Source organism: Typopeltis vanoorti, chromosome 10 (assembly GCF_054136105.1).
Source record: "Typopeltis vanoorti isolate ZY-2024b chromosome 10, IOZ_Tvanoo_1.0, whole genome shotgun sequence".
Lineage (NCBI taxonomy): Eukaryota > Metazoa > Arthropoda > Arachnida > Uropygi > Thelyphonidae > Typopeltis > Typopeltis vanoorti.
In genome coordinates, this window is record NC_143558.1 from 107,587,846 (window position 1) to 107,605,107 (window position 17,262).

General features: G+C 34.7%; 1 protein-coding gene across 7 annotated transcripts in view; it reads right to left on the minus strand.

The window, feature by feature from the left end:
* The window catches only part of LOC150102659 (serine/threonine-protein phosphatase 2A 56 kDa regulatory subunit gamma isoform-like), a 315,572-nt gene extending 311,336 nt beyond the window's left edge, over positions 1–4,236 (minus strand). For 4 of the 7 annotated variants that reach the window (XM_090399676.1, XM_090399677.1, XM_090399671.1 and 1 more), the window contains exons 1-2: positions 4,162–4,236; positions 3,796–3,861 (exon numbers count right to left, since the gene is read on the minus strand). In XM_090399676.1, coding sequence (XP_090255802.1) covers positions 3,796–3,861; positions 4,162–4,188 — 93 coding nt within the window. In that variant the 5' untranslated portion in view covers positions 4,189–4,236. Of the gene's footprint in view, positions 1–681; positions 889–3,795; positions 3,862–4,161 lie in introns of those variants that run through there. The other 3 variants (XM_090399673.1, XM_090399675.1, XM_090399674.1) reach the window with 3 other exon arrangements.
* Positions 4,237–17,262: the final 13,026 nt, after the last annotated feature.

Here is a 17,262-nt window from a genome sequence, read left to right on the forward strand (position 1 = left end):
TGGCTAGGTGGACAGCAAATAATCTTATCAGCTAATCACCGGTCATTGCATTTTTTGCACCAATATTAAAAGTTCTTCACAAAAGGTATTTCAAATCAGACATTTTAAAGTCTACAAAGTCAGCCTAACTAATCCAAAATCATTTCTATAAACTTTCTAAACTCTTAAAAATTATAACCTCTTGAAGTGTTAATCCAATACACACAATTCTCATCCATATCTATATGTTCGTTAGCATTACTAATCATTCATACTGCTTAAACAACAACTGAACCCTTATGCTCACTTCAAATTCCATTTTTTGCTTTAAAGATGTTTAAATGTTCTACTATATAGTCTGAAGATGTATCCAGAATTTAATATTGAACATAAACATCACTGAACAAAGCCTGATTTAAGTTTTATATGTATATATTAATATAAAAGTAATGATGTATGAATGACATAATACATAAATTATATATATAGCATATACATTTAGAGAATAATAACTAGTAACTTGAACAAAAACAAGCCTACAAGTCAGCAAGAGTGATTGACTTAACAAAATCAATGGTAGTACTCCTTTATATAACATTACCAATTGCAAAATTCTGCAAAACACTATTTTTTAGAAACTAATAAGCAATTATCTTAAAATGCATTCATATATTAAATATTATTCTAAAATAAAGTACTTACCTATTAAAAGTCCACTGGTGTTGTTTATTGCATCCAGTTGAAGTGAGCACCAACCACTTGCTTAATTTCAAAGAATGACTGGAAATGTAAGTTGAAGTTACTAGATGCTCAATAACTTCAAAGCTGGTGACTATTGGGAAGTTTACAGATGGTATTACAATTAACGTCATTATTTAGTTATGATCTCTGCAGCAAAAAGGCTCGCTACTGGGAAAGGGAGGTTATGGGAAAAGTAATACATCTGAATATAGATGAATTGCTAAATGAACGTTCATCACCTGATTTCAATATAATTTATTTATTTGACATGCAAGTTAATAAAAGTTGAGGCAAATAGCAAGAACTGCTGAATTAGATATATAAAATTAACCATCCAATTAAATCATTCAAAATTTAGCAGTTGTTTTAAAGTTGTCTTATCAGTAAAATTCATAACAACATATGAGTAAAAAATCAAACATAACATAACAACGTTTATGAATTCTGATACTAAAAATGATGGTATGATATGGTACAATTCTAAGAACCTCATATAGAAACAGAGGTACATTCCTTGAAGTATACTGTGTGTTACTTCCAAGTAAAACAGACATCTTTAAAATACTGAAAATAACTATGATCAACAAGACTGTAAACTGTAGGATTGCTATCCAAACATAATCTTTATATAAACTATGGGAATTCTAATATTCCTCAAGAACCATAAGAACTTTATTTGCTCTCAGCAAGATTGCCATTAGAAAACCAATCCAAACACTTCAACACTATTTTTTTTACCATATTCAAATTCTATAATTCCATTTCAGCAATCATGAAAGTCACATATAATAACAGATACATTTCAGCTGGAAGCTCTCTAACAGTATGAAAGAAGTTAGTTACATCAATAATCCAAGTAGCAGAGGCAATATTATCAACCTCTACAATGTACATATATAATAAAAATCATATACAGCATCTTAACTGGTTATATTTCACATATAATTGTAAGTTTCATATGAAGTAATAAAATCTAAATCACTCAATGGAAACTGTAATTATCCCCTTTTCTTTATAAGATGTAAGAACAGAACAGACATTATATTACTTGAAAATTGTCTTTTTTTTTTTCATAATGGCCAAGGACATTTCTTCTTCATGTAGTTTCCTCACTGAGAGGGTGCAGCACCATGTCCTTCCAGTTCTCTCTGTTGGTGGCTTTCCTTTTTGTTTCTGCATAGCCATGTGATCCTGTTTATGATCTTATATCTTCAAGCCATGTCCTTCGTTTTTTGCCTCTTGATCCTTTTCCCATAATTTTTTCTTCTAAAACTGTTGGTATCCTCTGTCCTGCTGAACCTCTCAGTACATGTCCTGCCAATCTCATCTTTCTCTGGATCATTTCCTGTAATAAAGATCTCTGTGTTCTCATTCTTTGTAGGACATCTGTATTTGTCACATGTTCTGTTCATGGGATTTTCAGAGCTCTCCTATAGCACCACATTTCAAAGGCCATTATATGTTCCCTTACTCTCTTCTTGAATATCCAGGTCTCACTTCCATATGTGAAAATTGGCCACACAAATGTTCTTATCATTCTTTTCTTTGTCTCGATACTCACAGAACTTCTGAGCAGATCTTTATTTTTCCAGAATGCATCTTTAGCTATAGCTGTTCTTTATTTCTTTATCTTGCTTTCCATTTGCAGTAAAGTAGGTGCCTAAATATTTGTATTCTGTTGTATGTTCAATTTTCATATTGTTTATGAATATTTCTGGCTTGGATCTACTTTCTTTTGAGATTTTCATAAATTTGGTCTTTTTTGCATTTATATCTAATCCAAATTCTTTACATTCTTCAATTAGTAGCCGCAGTAATTTGATTAATTTGTTTATGTTTTCTGCTATTAGAATGATATCATCAGCATATCTAAGATTGTTGTATTTTATACCATTGATACTAATTCCTATTTTGTGTTTTTCAATCTTTTTTTATCACTATAGATATTAAATAGATTTGGTGAAAGGATACAACCTTGTCTAACTCCTCTATTTTCACTGCAGAAGTCTCATTGTTAAACAGCTGCATTTTCTGTTTGGTGTAAATCATTTTTATAATCTTAAGTACATGATCTTCTATGTCTAATTTATCTAATATTGAACATTTTATTATGTTTTACCTGGTCCAAAGCCTTCTGAAAGCCTATGTAACATATGAAAATGCTCCTATTTCTTTCAAGTGATCTTTCTATTGGGGCATTTAAGATTAAAAAAAAAAAAATTAAGATGTATTTATCCTAATATACTCAACATACATACTGAAAACTTCACTAAACACATTTTCTATAAACACTGTGCTTTTATAAAACTTAACAAACAGATGACTAAGACATATTTAGTAGAATTCTGAATGTTTTACTCTGAACACACCAAAATCACAAAATGCAAAATATTTGAAAGTAATTCAATAAGTTTGTTTCTCATCAGTTCACTCAATATTCATTAAGTACTATAACTACTACAGGGTTTCTAAATGTCCTGACTATAACTTATCCAAAGACATCAAAAACTGACATTATAGTGAAGTTAATAATGCAAATCAAAATTTGGAATCTTAAAAGCAGAAAGAGAACTGCCAATGCAAATTTTAGTTTTATTTTGAATCGGTGCAGCTAATGTCAAATGGTTAGTGTTATATCTACAAACTATAGGTTCAGAAGGCAGTTAGCATGTATGTAGGAAGAAAAATCTGCAAATCCTACCAAAACGAAAGGTAATTTATGAAACAATTAAAATACCAACTGTTGCTAAAATAATTTCGGTTATTATTAGAAAATGTTTTTATCTGTATCAAAATTATTAAATTTTTATTTATAATTCTTCAGGGATGTTAACAACTACCATTCACTTCGTATATTTTTCTAACTTATTTTTCATAAACTGGAAAATTAATTTGGCACGTCTTAAATGCGATGTCTTCCGAAACCTTTGTTAAACAAGCCGTTACTTAAATTCAAAAATTTCATTATATTCTGATATTCAATACCGTATCCTTTTACAATTACCGGCAGGATTAAATACAGAAAGTATTCTGAAACCACAATAAACAAGTGATTTAAAATACACCTGCTCTTACCTCTTCTGAATTTTCCGCATTTTCTTTCCCATTGCCATTTTTTCCTACCAAACTTTTTCCTGAGACCTAGTGTAAAATCACATATTCAAATTAGTTGAAAAATCTTTTTTTTAATGCTCCATATATAAAAGAAATATTTTTAATTATACCCATAAAATCTTAAACGAACAAATATTTATTAACTAAATTTTATTTTACTTAAAGACTAAAATAAGAACTGTTCGAACAAAACTGCCTACTGCATCTCTCATAACATAAAATTCTGTCAGATAATAGAAATATTTCCTTATTAACAAAAAAAAAGTATTCTACAGATTTACGACTTGCATATTTATTCTACTTATTAATATGTACAATTTCTATTACCTTCTCCTTTTTGGTCTTATTTGGCATTTTTTAACATGCTACACGCCATGGGTCACAACGACTTCACTTTCGTATAGCACACACGCACACCACAGTCAAATATAATCCACAGGATTGGATAACAGTAATCACGTGAATCACAAAGTACAGTCACATAAGAAATTAACTTGTTATATACTAAATAATTAGGTAGATGAACACCTCAAAGATAATTAAACCATTGTAATCAGCTGAATGAAACTGTTTCGAAAACGGTCGAAGTTATGCCTGTTTCTTTGTTTCTTTTTTTTTTTTTTTCATTTTTAGGGGAAGGGGAATTCTGGTCACCAAGTAGCTAGTATACAAACTGTATAAGAAACTGGTGTTACGTATTCTAATTTTAAGATTAAGATATTAACGGACAGCACAAACTCAAGCCTTTTCGGGAAATAAATATAAGTAACAACACACACGCTTCATTTTTACTGAAACTTATTCAACTCGCATTAGCTTCAGGAAGAGCAGAAGAGACCATTTTATAATACAGAAGGAGTCAGCAACTCTAAGAAAGACTGTTTCAGGCAGTTATGTTTTGTTTGTTTTTATAACTGTGCAAAGTGATTTTTCTCTCTTTTTCATACCTTGGGATGAGAAAAGCCGAGTAGAATAAATAATAAATCGTCTCAAACTTTTATTCCCCAAATGAAATAGTCAGAATTCCTCTAGTTTCAAGTAACATTTTTAAGACGGGTTGGCAGCCAAACTCGATCCTTCGAGCTTTTACAGATAGTGAACTCAGTCTACCAATGATTCAAAGCTTTTCAAGAGAGAGTACAGCAAAAATAAAATAAAAAAACTGCCATCTCGTAGTCCTAAGTCCTGGAACTTGAATAACTGACTCTAACAAAGTGGAAGCTGTGGCGATGAGATGAGCAGGTGAAAGTCCTATTTTCGGGAGGAATCGCACGTGTCAGTGCCAGAGATTGACTCGAAGAAAGGCTTCAAAAAAGTTCCTTTACTCAGCGACTAGAATCGAAAACATAATTATTTTTCTTCGGTTGACTTAGCTCTATGAATGAAAACACCATTTCGGCAGGATAGCCAGACAGAAGGCCGCTGAAATATGGACAGTATATTTAGACTTTCAAAACTTCAAATAACATGCTGCCTTTCACAAAATATCCAGATTTAATAATATTGATATCTTCTTTGCGCATATACCGGCCACTGAATTAGAAACCATTATGCAGATATACATAAAAGTCACTGACGCAGCTTATATGCTAAATATTTGATCACGTGCATCTATCTGCTGAAAAGCAGAACTTCCCCTGTGCAGCACTTGACTGAAGCATTTAATGAAGGCTGTTCTCGAACCATATCTCACCTAACTATGAATAGACAATTGAAGAGGATCAGTATTGACAGTCACATTCCAAAAGGGAAGCCAGTGATTTCTTCAAACTTTTTAATTCAGTGGCCAGTATGTGTAGGTGATTCTAGGAAAATAGTCAGACATCCTTTTGTTTTAATTATTTCAGAAATCAGACAGTGGTAAGTCTCCACTTAGCTGCTAGCAATAGCAATAACAGTAGCCTAACTCATGACTAGTAATTTTTTTTTAAGTATCGGAGAGAGAGAGAGAGAGAGAACACAAAAAACTGTAGCCATCTCAGGGTTTTAACCCCGAAGGAGCAAGGTCGGCTTAACATGGCAAGCAAGAGATGAATCGCATCGGGGTGCATACTTCAAGGGGTACTGAAGTGAGTAGAAAAAATAAAATAAAAACACATTTTAATATTAGTGTTTGGATATGCAGTAAATACATTGTAATAATTACTGCAACTTTTAATAACAATTGGCAAAAACTGCAAGTTGTTTTTCGCTATGTGTAGTATAGAGCTTGCAGAAGCACTAAACATGCCGGCTGTCGCGTACAGGAGACGCCCTTACACTACCGACTTTCATTTTTTTTTTTTTTTACATGCACTTATGTGAGACATAAACCCATTAGAAGAAAGTTTAAACGCAATCAAATCAAAGCCCGACACTTTTACACACTTTTCAATGTGATTTGGCTGATATGTCATCCCATGCAAAAGAGAATGGGGGGGGGGGGGGTGTTTCCTCCTTATATGAATTGATTGTTTTTCCCGATTTGCTTGGGTTCGAACACTGAAGAAGAAATCTGCAGACGCTGTTGTTAATGCTTTCGAGTCTATTTTTAAAGAAGTGTGATGTTACATAAACACTGGTCAAGGAAAAGAGTTTTGCAACAAGAAAGTTCGTGCATTGTTTAAGAAACATAATATTCATTTCTACACGACCAGGAGCGAAATGAAAGCACCCATTGCAGAAAGATTTATCAGAACATTGAAAACAAAGATCAACAAATGGATGACGTATACTAAAAGTAAAAGTTATACGAATGTTTTGCTGACCCTTGTACATACTTATAACCTCACACCACACCGCACTATCGGTATGGCTCCTTCGGAATTAACCTTCACAACGAGGATCGTGTTTAGAAATATTTCTACGGAACCCAAGAGGAGACTACCAAACCAAAATTTCAAGTAGGTGATAGTGTGGTTTTAAGTGATGATAACCACAAATTTAGAAAAGGGGTTTTGGGGTAACTGGACACGAGAATTCTTCACTATTGCTAAGGTTATTAATAGAAACATAGTGGAGGGAACTTTCTATGAACCTCAACTGCAAAAAGGCTGATATATACCCAGTGAACTTCCGGAAGACGTGTATCTAATCGAACAAGTACTTAAACAATGCAAATAGAAAGGAAAGCTTCAGTATTTTGTTAAGTAGCTCGGTTATCCCTCATCGTATAATTCTTGGGTTCATAGCGACGATGTATTACTTAAGTCCCCAGTAACGCCAGTATGAAAATATTTCCTACTAAAACGCAAAAAATTTCAAGTGGAATTACCACATCAGATCAAACTTACAGGTAAATGGGAAGTTGCTCTTGCCGAAATTCATCTTCAGGGAGAATTTAATAACATCGATTCCGGTTACGATGAGTTTCATATGATACGTGGAGTTGGAGGAGGAGTCAACGCTATTGACAACAACAACATCACAGGAAATAAAGTTTTCGAAAAGTCTAAAGAAGGATTTTATAAAGTGTACAAGATTCCCCATGGCAGTTACAATTCACCCTCTGAACTTCTTCAAGCAGTGTTTGATGTGAGTTCTGTTATTACTGGAAAAAAGAACCCAAACAACACAATTTTTCTGACAGTCCCAAAAGATTACAACCTTTATTTTCCCAAGGAGGCCTCGGGTTTTTGGGCCTTCTACTGAGTTTTAATCAGATTGGTGTTAAACTGAAAGGTATAAACACTGGAAAATATCCAATTGATATAAAGAGGGGATGTAGCCACATATTCTGTTTATTCTGATTTAATCCAAGAACAGATAGTTGGTGATACATGTGCACCATTGTTACGAGTTGATCAGTGCAGCACCAAGTGCTCCTACGTTTTTGCTCACCCTGATTATTATCCGTTACGCAAACAAACATTTTAGTCAATTAGCAATGAAATTCGTTCTGACAGCAGAGAGGTGTTCCACTTTCGTGGCGGCAAGACAATAGTTAAATTACAGTTCCAACAAGTGAAGGATGACTGATTATCGCAGATATTACACAACGCAGGCAAGTGGAGGTCAAATGTTTACGGGGCCCCCAATACAGCGTGGGTACGGATTAGGTAGTATTTTCAGAAGTGCCCTCTCCTTTCTAAGTCCACTGTTAAAACTTGCAGCTCAATTTGTCGGTATTCAAGCCTTAAAAGCAGGTCAGCATATGATAGGAGATGTATTGGAAGGGGTACCTATACATCGAACCTTTATAAACAGAGCATCAGAAGCTGGGAAAAACATTGCTGAAAAGGCTCAGAGCCGATTACTTCAGAGAGGTCAAGGAAGCAAGAAGAAAAAAACGAATACTAAAAAAGCGCAAGCGAGATGACATCTTTTGCTGAGGATATGATGTCAGAATTAGAACTTTTTTCCCACCCTCGTGTCAACATGTGTGTGGAAAGAAGTTCTTATGTCACCTACCGACCAATATCCAGTACTGACAGTGGAGGTCGTGCGGAGTTTTTCATACCAGGCACATCTGAAGAATACTTGGATTTGGGAAAATCATACTTACGCTTTTGTGCGCATCACTGACAATGATGGTAAACCTATCGAAGATTCTTCAGTTGGTGTTGTGAATAATTTTTTCCATTCCCTGTTCAGTCAAATTGACTTTTTTCTCCAAGATAAACTAGTGAATGTAGCATCAGACACGTATCCTTATAGGGCTAATATTGTAAACCTACTAAATTATGACAGAGATGCTAAAAACAGCCAACTGACAAATGAACTATTTGTTAAAGATGATGTGGATAATGTTAGTGATATGTTTACCAAAGGTGAATGTGGGATGTGTAGACGACAAGATAGAATTAATCAATCGAAAAGTGTCGAGATACTTTGGCGAATACACGCTGACATCATGCATCAAGACCGGTACTTGATCAACAATGTTTCTGTTCGTGTTCGTATGGTTCGCAGTTCTCCCGAATTCTGTTTACTGACTGCAAATGCTGATGCTAAGGCTAAAGTGCAAATTGAAGAGGCTACACTTTTTGTCCGCAAAGTCAAAATAAACCCAAAGATTCAACTGGCTCACCTGTCTGTGTTAGACAAGTTACACATGGTATATCCCATCAATCGCGTGCAAGTGTGTTATTTTTCGATTCCAAAGGTATGTCAGATGCCTCACGAGACAATCTGTATCTAGGTGAAACCATCTAGATTAATTATTGGATTTGTCGCCAGTGATGGATGTAATGGCACTTTCAACAGAAATTCATTTAATTTTCATTATTTCAATTTGAATTTTCTTGTGGTGACAGCTGACGGTATTCAGTATCCTTCACAACCTTTGACTCCGAACTTCAACGAAAGGCATTAGAGCAGATGTTATATGTCACTGTTCACATCGCTAGGCAAATAAAACAGACTGTGGTAATGATATTTCTTATAAGGAATACGTAAAGGGAACATTCTCTATGGATTTAACTTATCACCAGATCAAAATGCCATTGCCCCCCATGTCAGCCTGTAAAGAAGAGGAAGTGTGCGACTCCAAGTTAAATTTGCGCAACCTCTTCCTGAAAACATTAGTGGTTCTTTATGCAGAATTTGAGTGTACGTTATCTGTAACAAAGGATCGTTCTGTGTTATTACTGGACTATGAACACTGAACAATTAGTAAGCATACTAGAGTTAGGACCCACCACAAGAAAAGTGGGTTTAGGAGTTTGTGCTCGTGATGAATTGCCACAACATCCGATCAGACAACAACAGTCGATGTTTGTCGTGAACACAGATCCAACCTGGTTGCCAGGACAACATTGGCAATCTATCTATATTAAAGACAAACATGGCGATTTTTTCGATAGCTTCGGTTGTCCACCCGAAAGCGATATTGTTAACTTTCTGAATATTAACACTAATAGATGGCATTTTAATACTGTAGTTGTACAAGATAAAGAATCTGCCGCATGTGATTTGCACTGTGTATATTTTTTAATATTGAGATGTCATGGTCTTTCTATGCAAAATATTATTAGCAAATGTTATTCTAAGGATTTGTGGTTAAATGATATTGTAGTAACTTATGCTGTTACAGATCATTTACTGAAAATAAAAAATAATTTAAAAAAATTGTTTTTTTCACTTACCATTTTTTCCACACCAGTTTCTTATTCCCACATAGATTTCGGGGAGATAAAAAGACGAAATTGGTATTGGTTCTTCGAGCTCTCCTGCAGGCAGGAAGTAGACTGGAAGCATTTTCCTCACTGGTACGGGCTGACGTTGATGGTTGACGGGAATGTTTCTGGGTATTCGGTTTGTTCAGTGTAGGTTCTGGATGTGGCGGTCTATGTTCCTGTTGCTCTCCTTCTGTGTGAGCCAGTTGGTTTTTCAAACCTAAATACTTTTGCAAAACATTTAAATATGCTTTTACTTTTTCATCTGCATGTTTATTTCTTATTTCTAAAATGGCACTCATTTCATCATCTAGTGTGAACAGTTCACGCTCCTCTGGTGATTAGAGTAGCATAAATTTTTTAAACATATTCATTTTCTAATAAGTGAACTCAATAAAGGAACAATGATACTGCCTAATAATGGGAACAGTGCTCCCCATGCTGTAAAACTAGTTTTCTTCTAGTAATGAAGGGAAGCGATTTGTTACTTAGTGATCTTATAATTTTTTTTGTCCTTCGTAAGCGTGACTTCTGGTTATCTTTTAGTGGAATATTTCCAGATAAAACATTTTTGCAGATTTCACAGAGTGTGGTGATTTGGCTGGAAGTGCAGTGTTTTAAAGCGTCATTTGCTTGTTTGGGAGAGGAATGAGATAACTACTTGATGAGATATTCATAGCGTTTGAATCTATCAACCATTCAGGGATAAACACTGTATTTGGTTCATCTCCTGGCGAAATCCATGATCTTAAGCGTAAAATATCAGGTGTTTCCTGTTTAAAGTCCAAAACTAAATATGAGTTGCGTTCCCTTGTTGCACTTTTATAAATCTGAACTAATACGTTTGTCCTGGAAATACTTGGGAAGCTAAATGAGAAAACTGTAAAGGGTCTCAGGGATTTTTAATAGCAATAACATAATGGCTATTAAGAGAAATTGTCCGAAAATGTGTACCTTTACAGAATAAATTTTGTGTCAGTAGAATAACACTGAGGTTACGGTGATGTGAACCTTTTATGAAAACATCAGCTATTTCCGTGCTGTCCTTAGCCTGGTGAACCAAATCATCGATTATGAGTAAATTTTTCACATTAGAACCAAATTGGTAACTTCAAACCATTCACGAATTCTATGTTGGTAATTTTTTTAAATTTATTCTGATTTTCACTGTAACAGTAAACGATCGCTCTGGTGGTGGTTTGATTAGTTGATTACAATGTTCTATGAGAGACAACACGAATGTTGTTTTTCCTGACTGAGTAACTCCCGAAATAATGCATGTAAATGGATGTATGAACATATCGACAATGATAACATAATTAGACTGCGATTATTTTTATATAATCAGAGATCATGTAAAACAAATAGATACTTGTTTTTAATATCAAAAAAATCTCCCATCAAGATCGATTTTTTTTTATCACAGTCACCATGTAATCATGCCAAGACGAATTTTTTCTTTTTAAATTCTAAGAAAAAAAAAGCTATTGTGGAATAATAGTAACAATAACAATGATGTGAAAACTGCACAAGAGAAGTGCGACACTGCAAATTATCGTGTTGGGAAACAATCGTGGATTTTTACCTACCAGGTAGAATGTTGTTTAGTTTTCTGTCCCATAGATGGCATATTTTGCTTATGGGGTATGTGAGTGTAAGGAATTATCCTTTAAAATACCCATAGGGAAAAGAGCATGTTTCTGTTAACACTATGCGCTTCGTAAAAGTGTATCCAAATCTTTTTGTTACAGAGGTCATTTTGAGTTGACAGCTCCATTTTTCTCTATGGACAGAAAATGGTACAGGAATTTGGATGTTTTGTGGCTCACCCCTTACTGCTGCTCTCATAGATTCCAGGTTAATCTCAATGGCCGCTCGAGAATTTAAAGTAATGCCTTTGCATTTGGTGACAATCTTATCCCCCCCCCGTGTTCTGTAGGAATAAGATTTGAGGCCTGTGGTAACAAAACTCAACTATAAAGTCACCGTCGAGTTCGTTGCCTAGCTCCCCAAGGTAGTGACAAGTGGATGATGAGTATTCGCCTGGTTTTTCGCTGAAAATAACAGAATCGGTATCTGTATACAAAAGCCGTCTTTGCAAAGGTTCCATGACCTCATATAACTTTATCCTACAGTAGGCAGCTACAAATGAAGAGATGACAGCATTCCCTTTCCTATTTTCAGGATCAGTGCCTTCAATAGGAGAGTAGGCAACCATCATCTGCTCTTCTGAAACTAACCTGGTATCTTGGATAACTTTACTATTATCTGAAAAACGTTCTATGAGGTCTTTATAAGAGGAAATCACCTGGGTCTCAGTTCTTGACATTCTCATACCAAGCCTTCCCCATAGTGAATGTTTACCAGGATTTTTACTGTGTTCACTATTTAACATAACACCTTCCCTTAGCAAAAAGGGAAGGTGTTATGTTAAATAGTGAGCCAGATAAGACTGTCGGTTTTGACCTTCAGGCCATCCAGATGCTTCCTGTTTCAGCTTCAGAAAGGTATCAATGTAATGAGCAAAGAAGTTTTCTTCACCTTCAAATTTTTGAGAAAAATGCCATACCTCGTAAAATCCTATAACTTTATAATCGCGACACATGCTAAATCTAATTCTGGAGTGCACCAAAAACCTATAAATGATCAGTCTGTATGGGAGCATAATGGGGCCATTTTGGAAGCACACTTTCCACACAGGGGGAAGATTAATTTTTTGTTGACTGTGATGGGCAAAACCAGTAAAAAGAGATCGGTAAGTGCTTCCACTTTTGCATGGCAAATACCAAAGTATACCCCAGAAAAATAGTTGAAATTATCGAGAATAACTTCGGGATGCCCCATAGAAGATACCTGGTATTTCATTACCCATGGATAAAGGCTATTGAAGTCCAAATACCGAATAACCTCCCCTTCTGACTGGATTTTGTGATACATTTTGTAGCAGTCGGTTCTGCAACCATGCAGAGCACTATGAGGTAAAATGGGATCTGGAATATTAAGAGCAGCAATAAAGTTTTTCAAGGCTGTGTTTTCAGAAATTTCTGTATTAAATTGGCATTCCCAAATTGAGATCACATCGAATCCTTTGCTACGAAAATAGTTTTTGCGATCCTTTGTTTGCTCAAAAAGAGTGATGATTTTTGTATTTCTCTTTGGTTGGTAAGTATTTGGTCTATTGCAAATTTGACATCCATGGAAGAAGAAACCGTAGTATTCATATAAAAAGCTTCCACATTTCCCATCGACACCACACACACAGAACATGCATTGTATGGTTATGTTGGTCTTGCTATTTGAGCCAAGCCAAAGCGTTTCGACTTTGCACGTTTGCTGCTATGTAACCCCGAGCAGGAAGTATGGCCAAAGCGTTAGGTTTTAAAAAGTTCTGGAGAAATACTCTCAAACATACTCTTGCAGTTGTAATGACATTAAGAAACGGATCGATCTGGGTGAGCTCTATGAAGAGAGTGCAAAAAGTGTTGCAGCTGTCAAGCAAAACATGCACGTCATCCTTCGTATAAGCCAAAAGTTCCGTTTTCAAACAGTATTCACTGTCTAGCCGATTTTCGTACCAAGTCTCGAACTCTGTATGAGTTTCATTGTTCATAAATTCCGGCTGGAAATATGATTTTTTTGGGATGACTCCGCAATAATCCAGAGAATCGGATGTGTGAAAGTTATGAGGAAAGAAACCCTTACGAACTTCTGAGAGATCGAACATGGCTGAGTTTCTTCAGACCCACACTAATGTAGGAAAAACTATCAAGAAATATGATGTTTAATGGATCATAATAGATAGCAAGTATCTTTAATCCGTCAAACACTACATGGGGTTGGAAATTTTTTGCAAAAAGGTATTCCAAAATAGAATACCCGTCAAAACCACGAAAATTATGTGCAATTACATGGACATTTTTGTATTTTGGTTTGACAGGCTGAAGGATCCTAACATTTTGTCCCCTTTTCATGATATTCTTGACAGAAAACAACTCATCTAGGAACTTACCCACACATTTTTACCCCAGAACTAGCATTCGTGACTACTAAAATCAACTATACATAATATTGGAACATGACGATGATTTTTAGCAATAGTTTCTGTGTCAAAATAAATCATAGAAACCTGCTTATTTTAGACCTATTTTTCCACAAAACAGATCTGTTTTGGGTGTACTTATTTGCAATGGCTGCAGAAATTTTCAGGTGGACAGATGTGGCTTTTATCTGTAGAGAAAGTAGCCAAACACTGTCCACAAGGATGGAATTTTGATCAAATATTATTTTGTATGTGCAAATACAGACATTCGTTGCTGTAGAAAAATCTATTGCATGACTCACACAAAAGAAGGTTCTGCATACTATGATTGGCGTTTGTGCAGCAGCGAATGCACACATTTTTACATCTATGCATTTGCAATTTGATAGATTGTTTGAATGTTTTCAAACAACTGGGGCAATAATAGTTATCCCCAAACAGAGCTGGTACACTATGCACAAAATCATAATGATCTTTGTTAAATAAAAGACATCTGTTTATTTGAATTTGGTCCCCCAAAATACCACAGAAAAATCAGCATCTGCAAAAAAAATTACGATTTGGTATTCTGGAGTCAAATGCTTTTGAATGAGACCTGCTTCTGGAATACTGCAAGAAGTAAGAAGAACCCCTGCAATTTTATGATCAAACCACACTTGTTTGTATGTTGCAACATCATCAGTGATGAAACACCCAAAACAAGTGCTCAGGTCATGCAAAGATTGTCTTTGTTGTTAATTTCCACAACAGCTCTTTTGTTTTTCAGAAATTCGTCAGGCTAAGCAGTGTTCTTCTTTTTACATTGGTTCTTCCACCACCATTGTTACAGATGTTTATCAGTACAATATTGATAATGAGATCATTTGCCAAAAGAAACTGACATTACGATTGGGCAACAGCATAAAATGCATCAATTATCCTTTGGATAGTTAGTTCAGAAAGCAACATGAATGGTAAGTTAATATTGCTTTCTAAACTGGATGCACTAAATCCCAACCGAAAGTGAGAAAAAGATCCTGAACTCGATAAACACTGAATGATCTCATTAAGCATATCTCGAAATATTTTAAAAAAAAAAAACACTCTGTTGGGAGGAGTTCAAGATCATGAAATTGAATTTGATACTCCAACTGATGAGTTTGATATATGATAGCATTACATGATTGTAATTCTATCATATATCTGTAGAGTGAGGGGTAAGTAGTGGTAGAAGAGCTTTTAGTTTCACATTCAGAATGTAATACTTGGGCATTACATTCTGATCATGTGATCAGAATGTAATGGGATCATGGCTGCTTCCAGCCACACCAGCAAGAGAAACACCTGAATTAACACCATGACCTGTGCGTTGTTTAAATTTCACTTACAGGTGAATCTGTTAAATCAACTTCGACAATAACTGGTGCATGACTATGCACAATGCCACCACTAACAAACTGAATGACTGATGATCACTATAAAAAAAATTACTTTCTAGATTCAGAAATCTCTTTTATAAATAAATGTTAATCATCATAAAGTGATTTTGCAATTGTGACACTAAGCGATCCTTTCACTAACACAATTTTACTAAACACCTCAAAATCTTTCCAAAAAAACCCTAACAAACAAACAAAAAAAATAGTAATAATGACTTATGGACATTTCATTTAACACAAAACCAGTTTGAATTATTTTCATGAACATATTTTTAATTCCATTGCAAAACCACCTTATAAACTTATATATTAAATACTTAGCCCTTAAAAAAATTACTTTCTAGATTTCAGATAAATGTTACTCATCATAAAGTGTTTTTGCAATTGCGACACTAGGTGATCCTTTCACTAACACAATTTACTAAACATCAACCCTCAAAAACACAAATTTAAAAAAAAATACTTTCTAGATTTCAGATAAATGTTACTCATCATAATGCGTTTTTGCAATTTCAACACTATGCAATGCTTTCACTAGCACAGTTTTACTAAATAACCACCCTCAATATCTTTTCCCAATCAATAATAAACAAATATACCTTTTTAAATAAACCTTATTAAATAAGGTTTATTAATAAGGTTTATTTAATAAGGTTAAAACACCTTATGGTAACTTGTTTTGGTAAAATACTTACAAGCTCTGTATTACTAAATCTTGGTATTTCCAGCCAAGCTCCCACTGATGAGACCTCAAAAAAGGTCGAAACCGGTCTGGGTAGTGGCCCCTTGCCTTTAATACAAAACATCATACATCCCCTTCTTGGAGATGTGTTTTGGCATTAAGGGTAAATATTAAGATTAGTGATCGGAGCTTGTTCCACCTCTACCACGAGTTGCCTTGGTCTTGCACTACCTGTAGGATCAGCTAGTCTTGCATCACTTGCAGGCGCAAACTTGACATTTTTGTCTGTTTGCTTACTTGGGAAAAATGGAGTAAAACCAGGTTTAAAATTGCTTGGTATCTTTAACATATATATATATATATAATGACTTATGGGATTTCACTTAACACAAAACAGATGGAAAATCATGAACATGGTTTTTAATTTTCCATTGCAAAAACCACCTTATAACCTTATAAACAAAGTTCACTAATGATGTCACTAAAAAAAATTCAAATAATGTTAATATTTTCTAATGACATTGCCATAAAAATGACATAAAATTAACTTACATTTTCTCCAGAAAAACTCATTTTGGACTACGAACTTCTGGAGGCATACAGATATTCAAAATACTAGAAACACAACAGGAAGTAGTGAGCCCATTAGTCTATTTATAAAAAATAGAACCAATCAGAACCAATGGAACGCTAATAACGATGACAACATGTGACATCGAATAACTTAGTTCTCATCGATCACATGATGTCAAATTGCAAACCTTTGCTACCCAACAGTAGTAATCAATTCCTGTATCACCTCAAATACATTAGTCACATCAAAATTCATGAGTAATGTATAACCCTGGAAAAAATTTTACCTTTGAAGAAACTGCGATACGTCTATGAAAGGAAGTGATTCGAATAACTTAGTTCTCATTGATTACATGAGGTCAAATTGCAAACCTTTGCTACCCAACACTAGTGTAAACATTTAGAAACATCAGAAATCATGAATAATAAACAACCCTGGGAAAATTGTACCTTTGAAGAAACTGCAATACATCCATGAAAGGAAATCATTATTTATTTTACCAAAGTCTAACAAATGTTCCCAATCTCTGAATGAGGACTGACCAGATATGAGTCACTCAATTATCTACAAACAAGTCTAATGAAAATTAACCGTGTGGAAAATAATTCACACACAGTTTA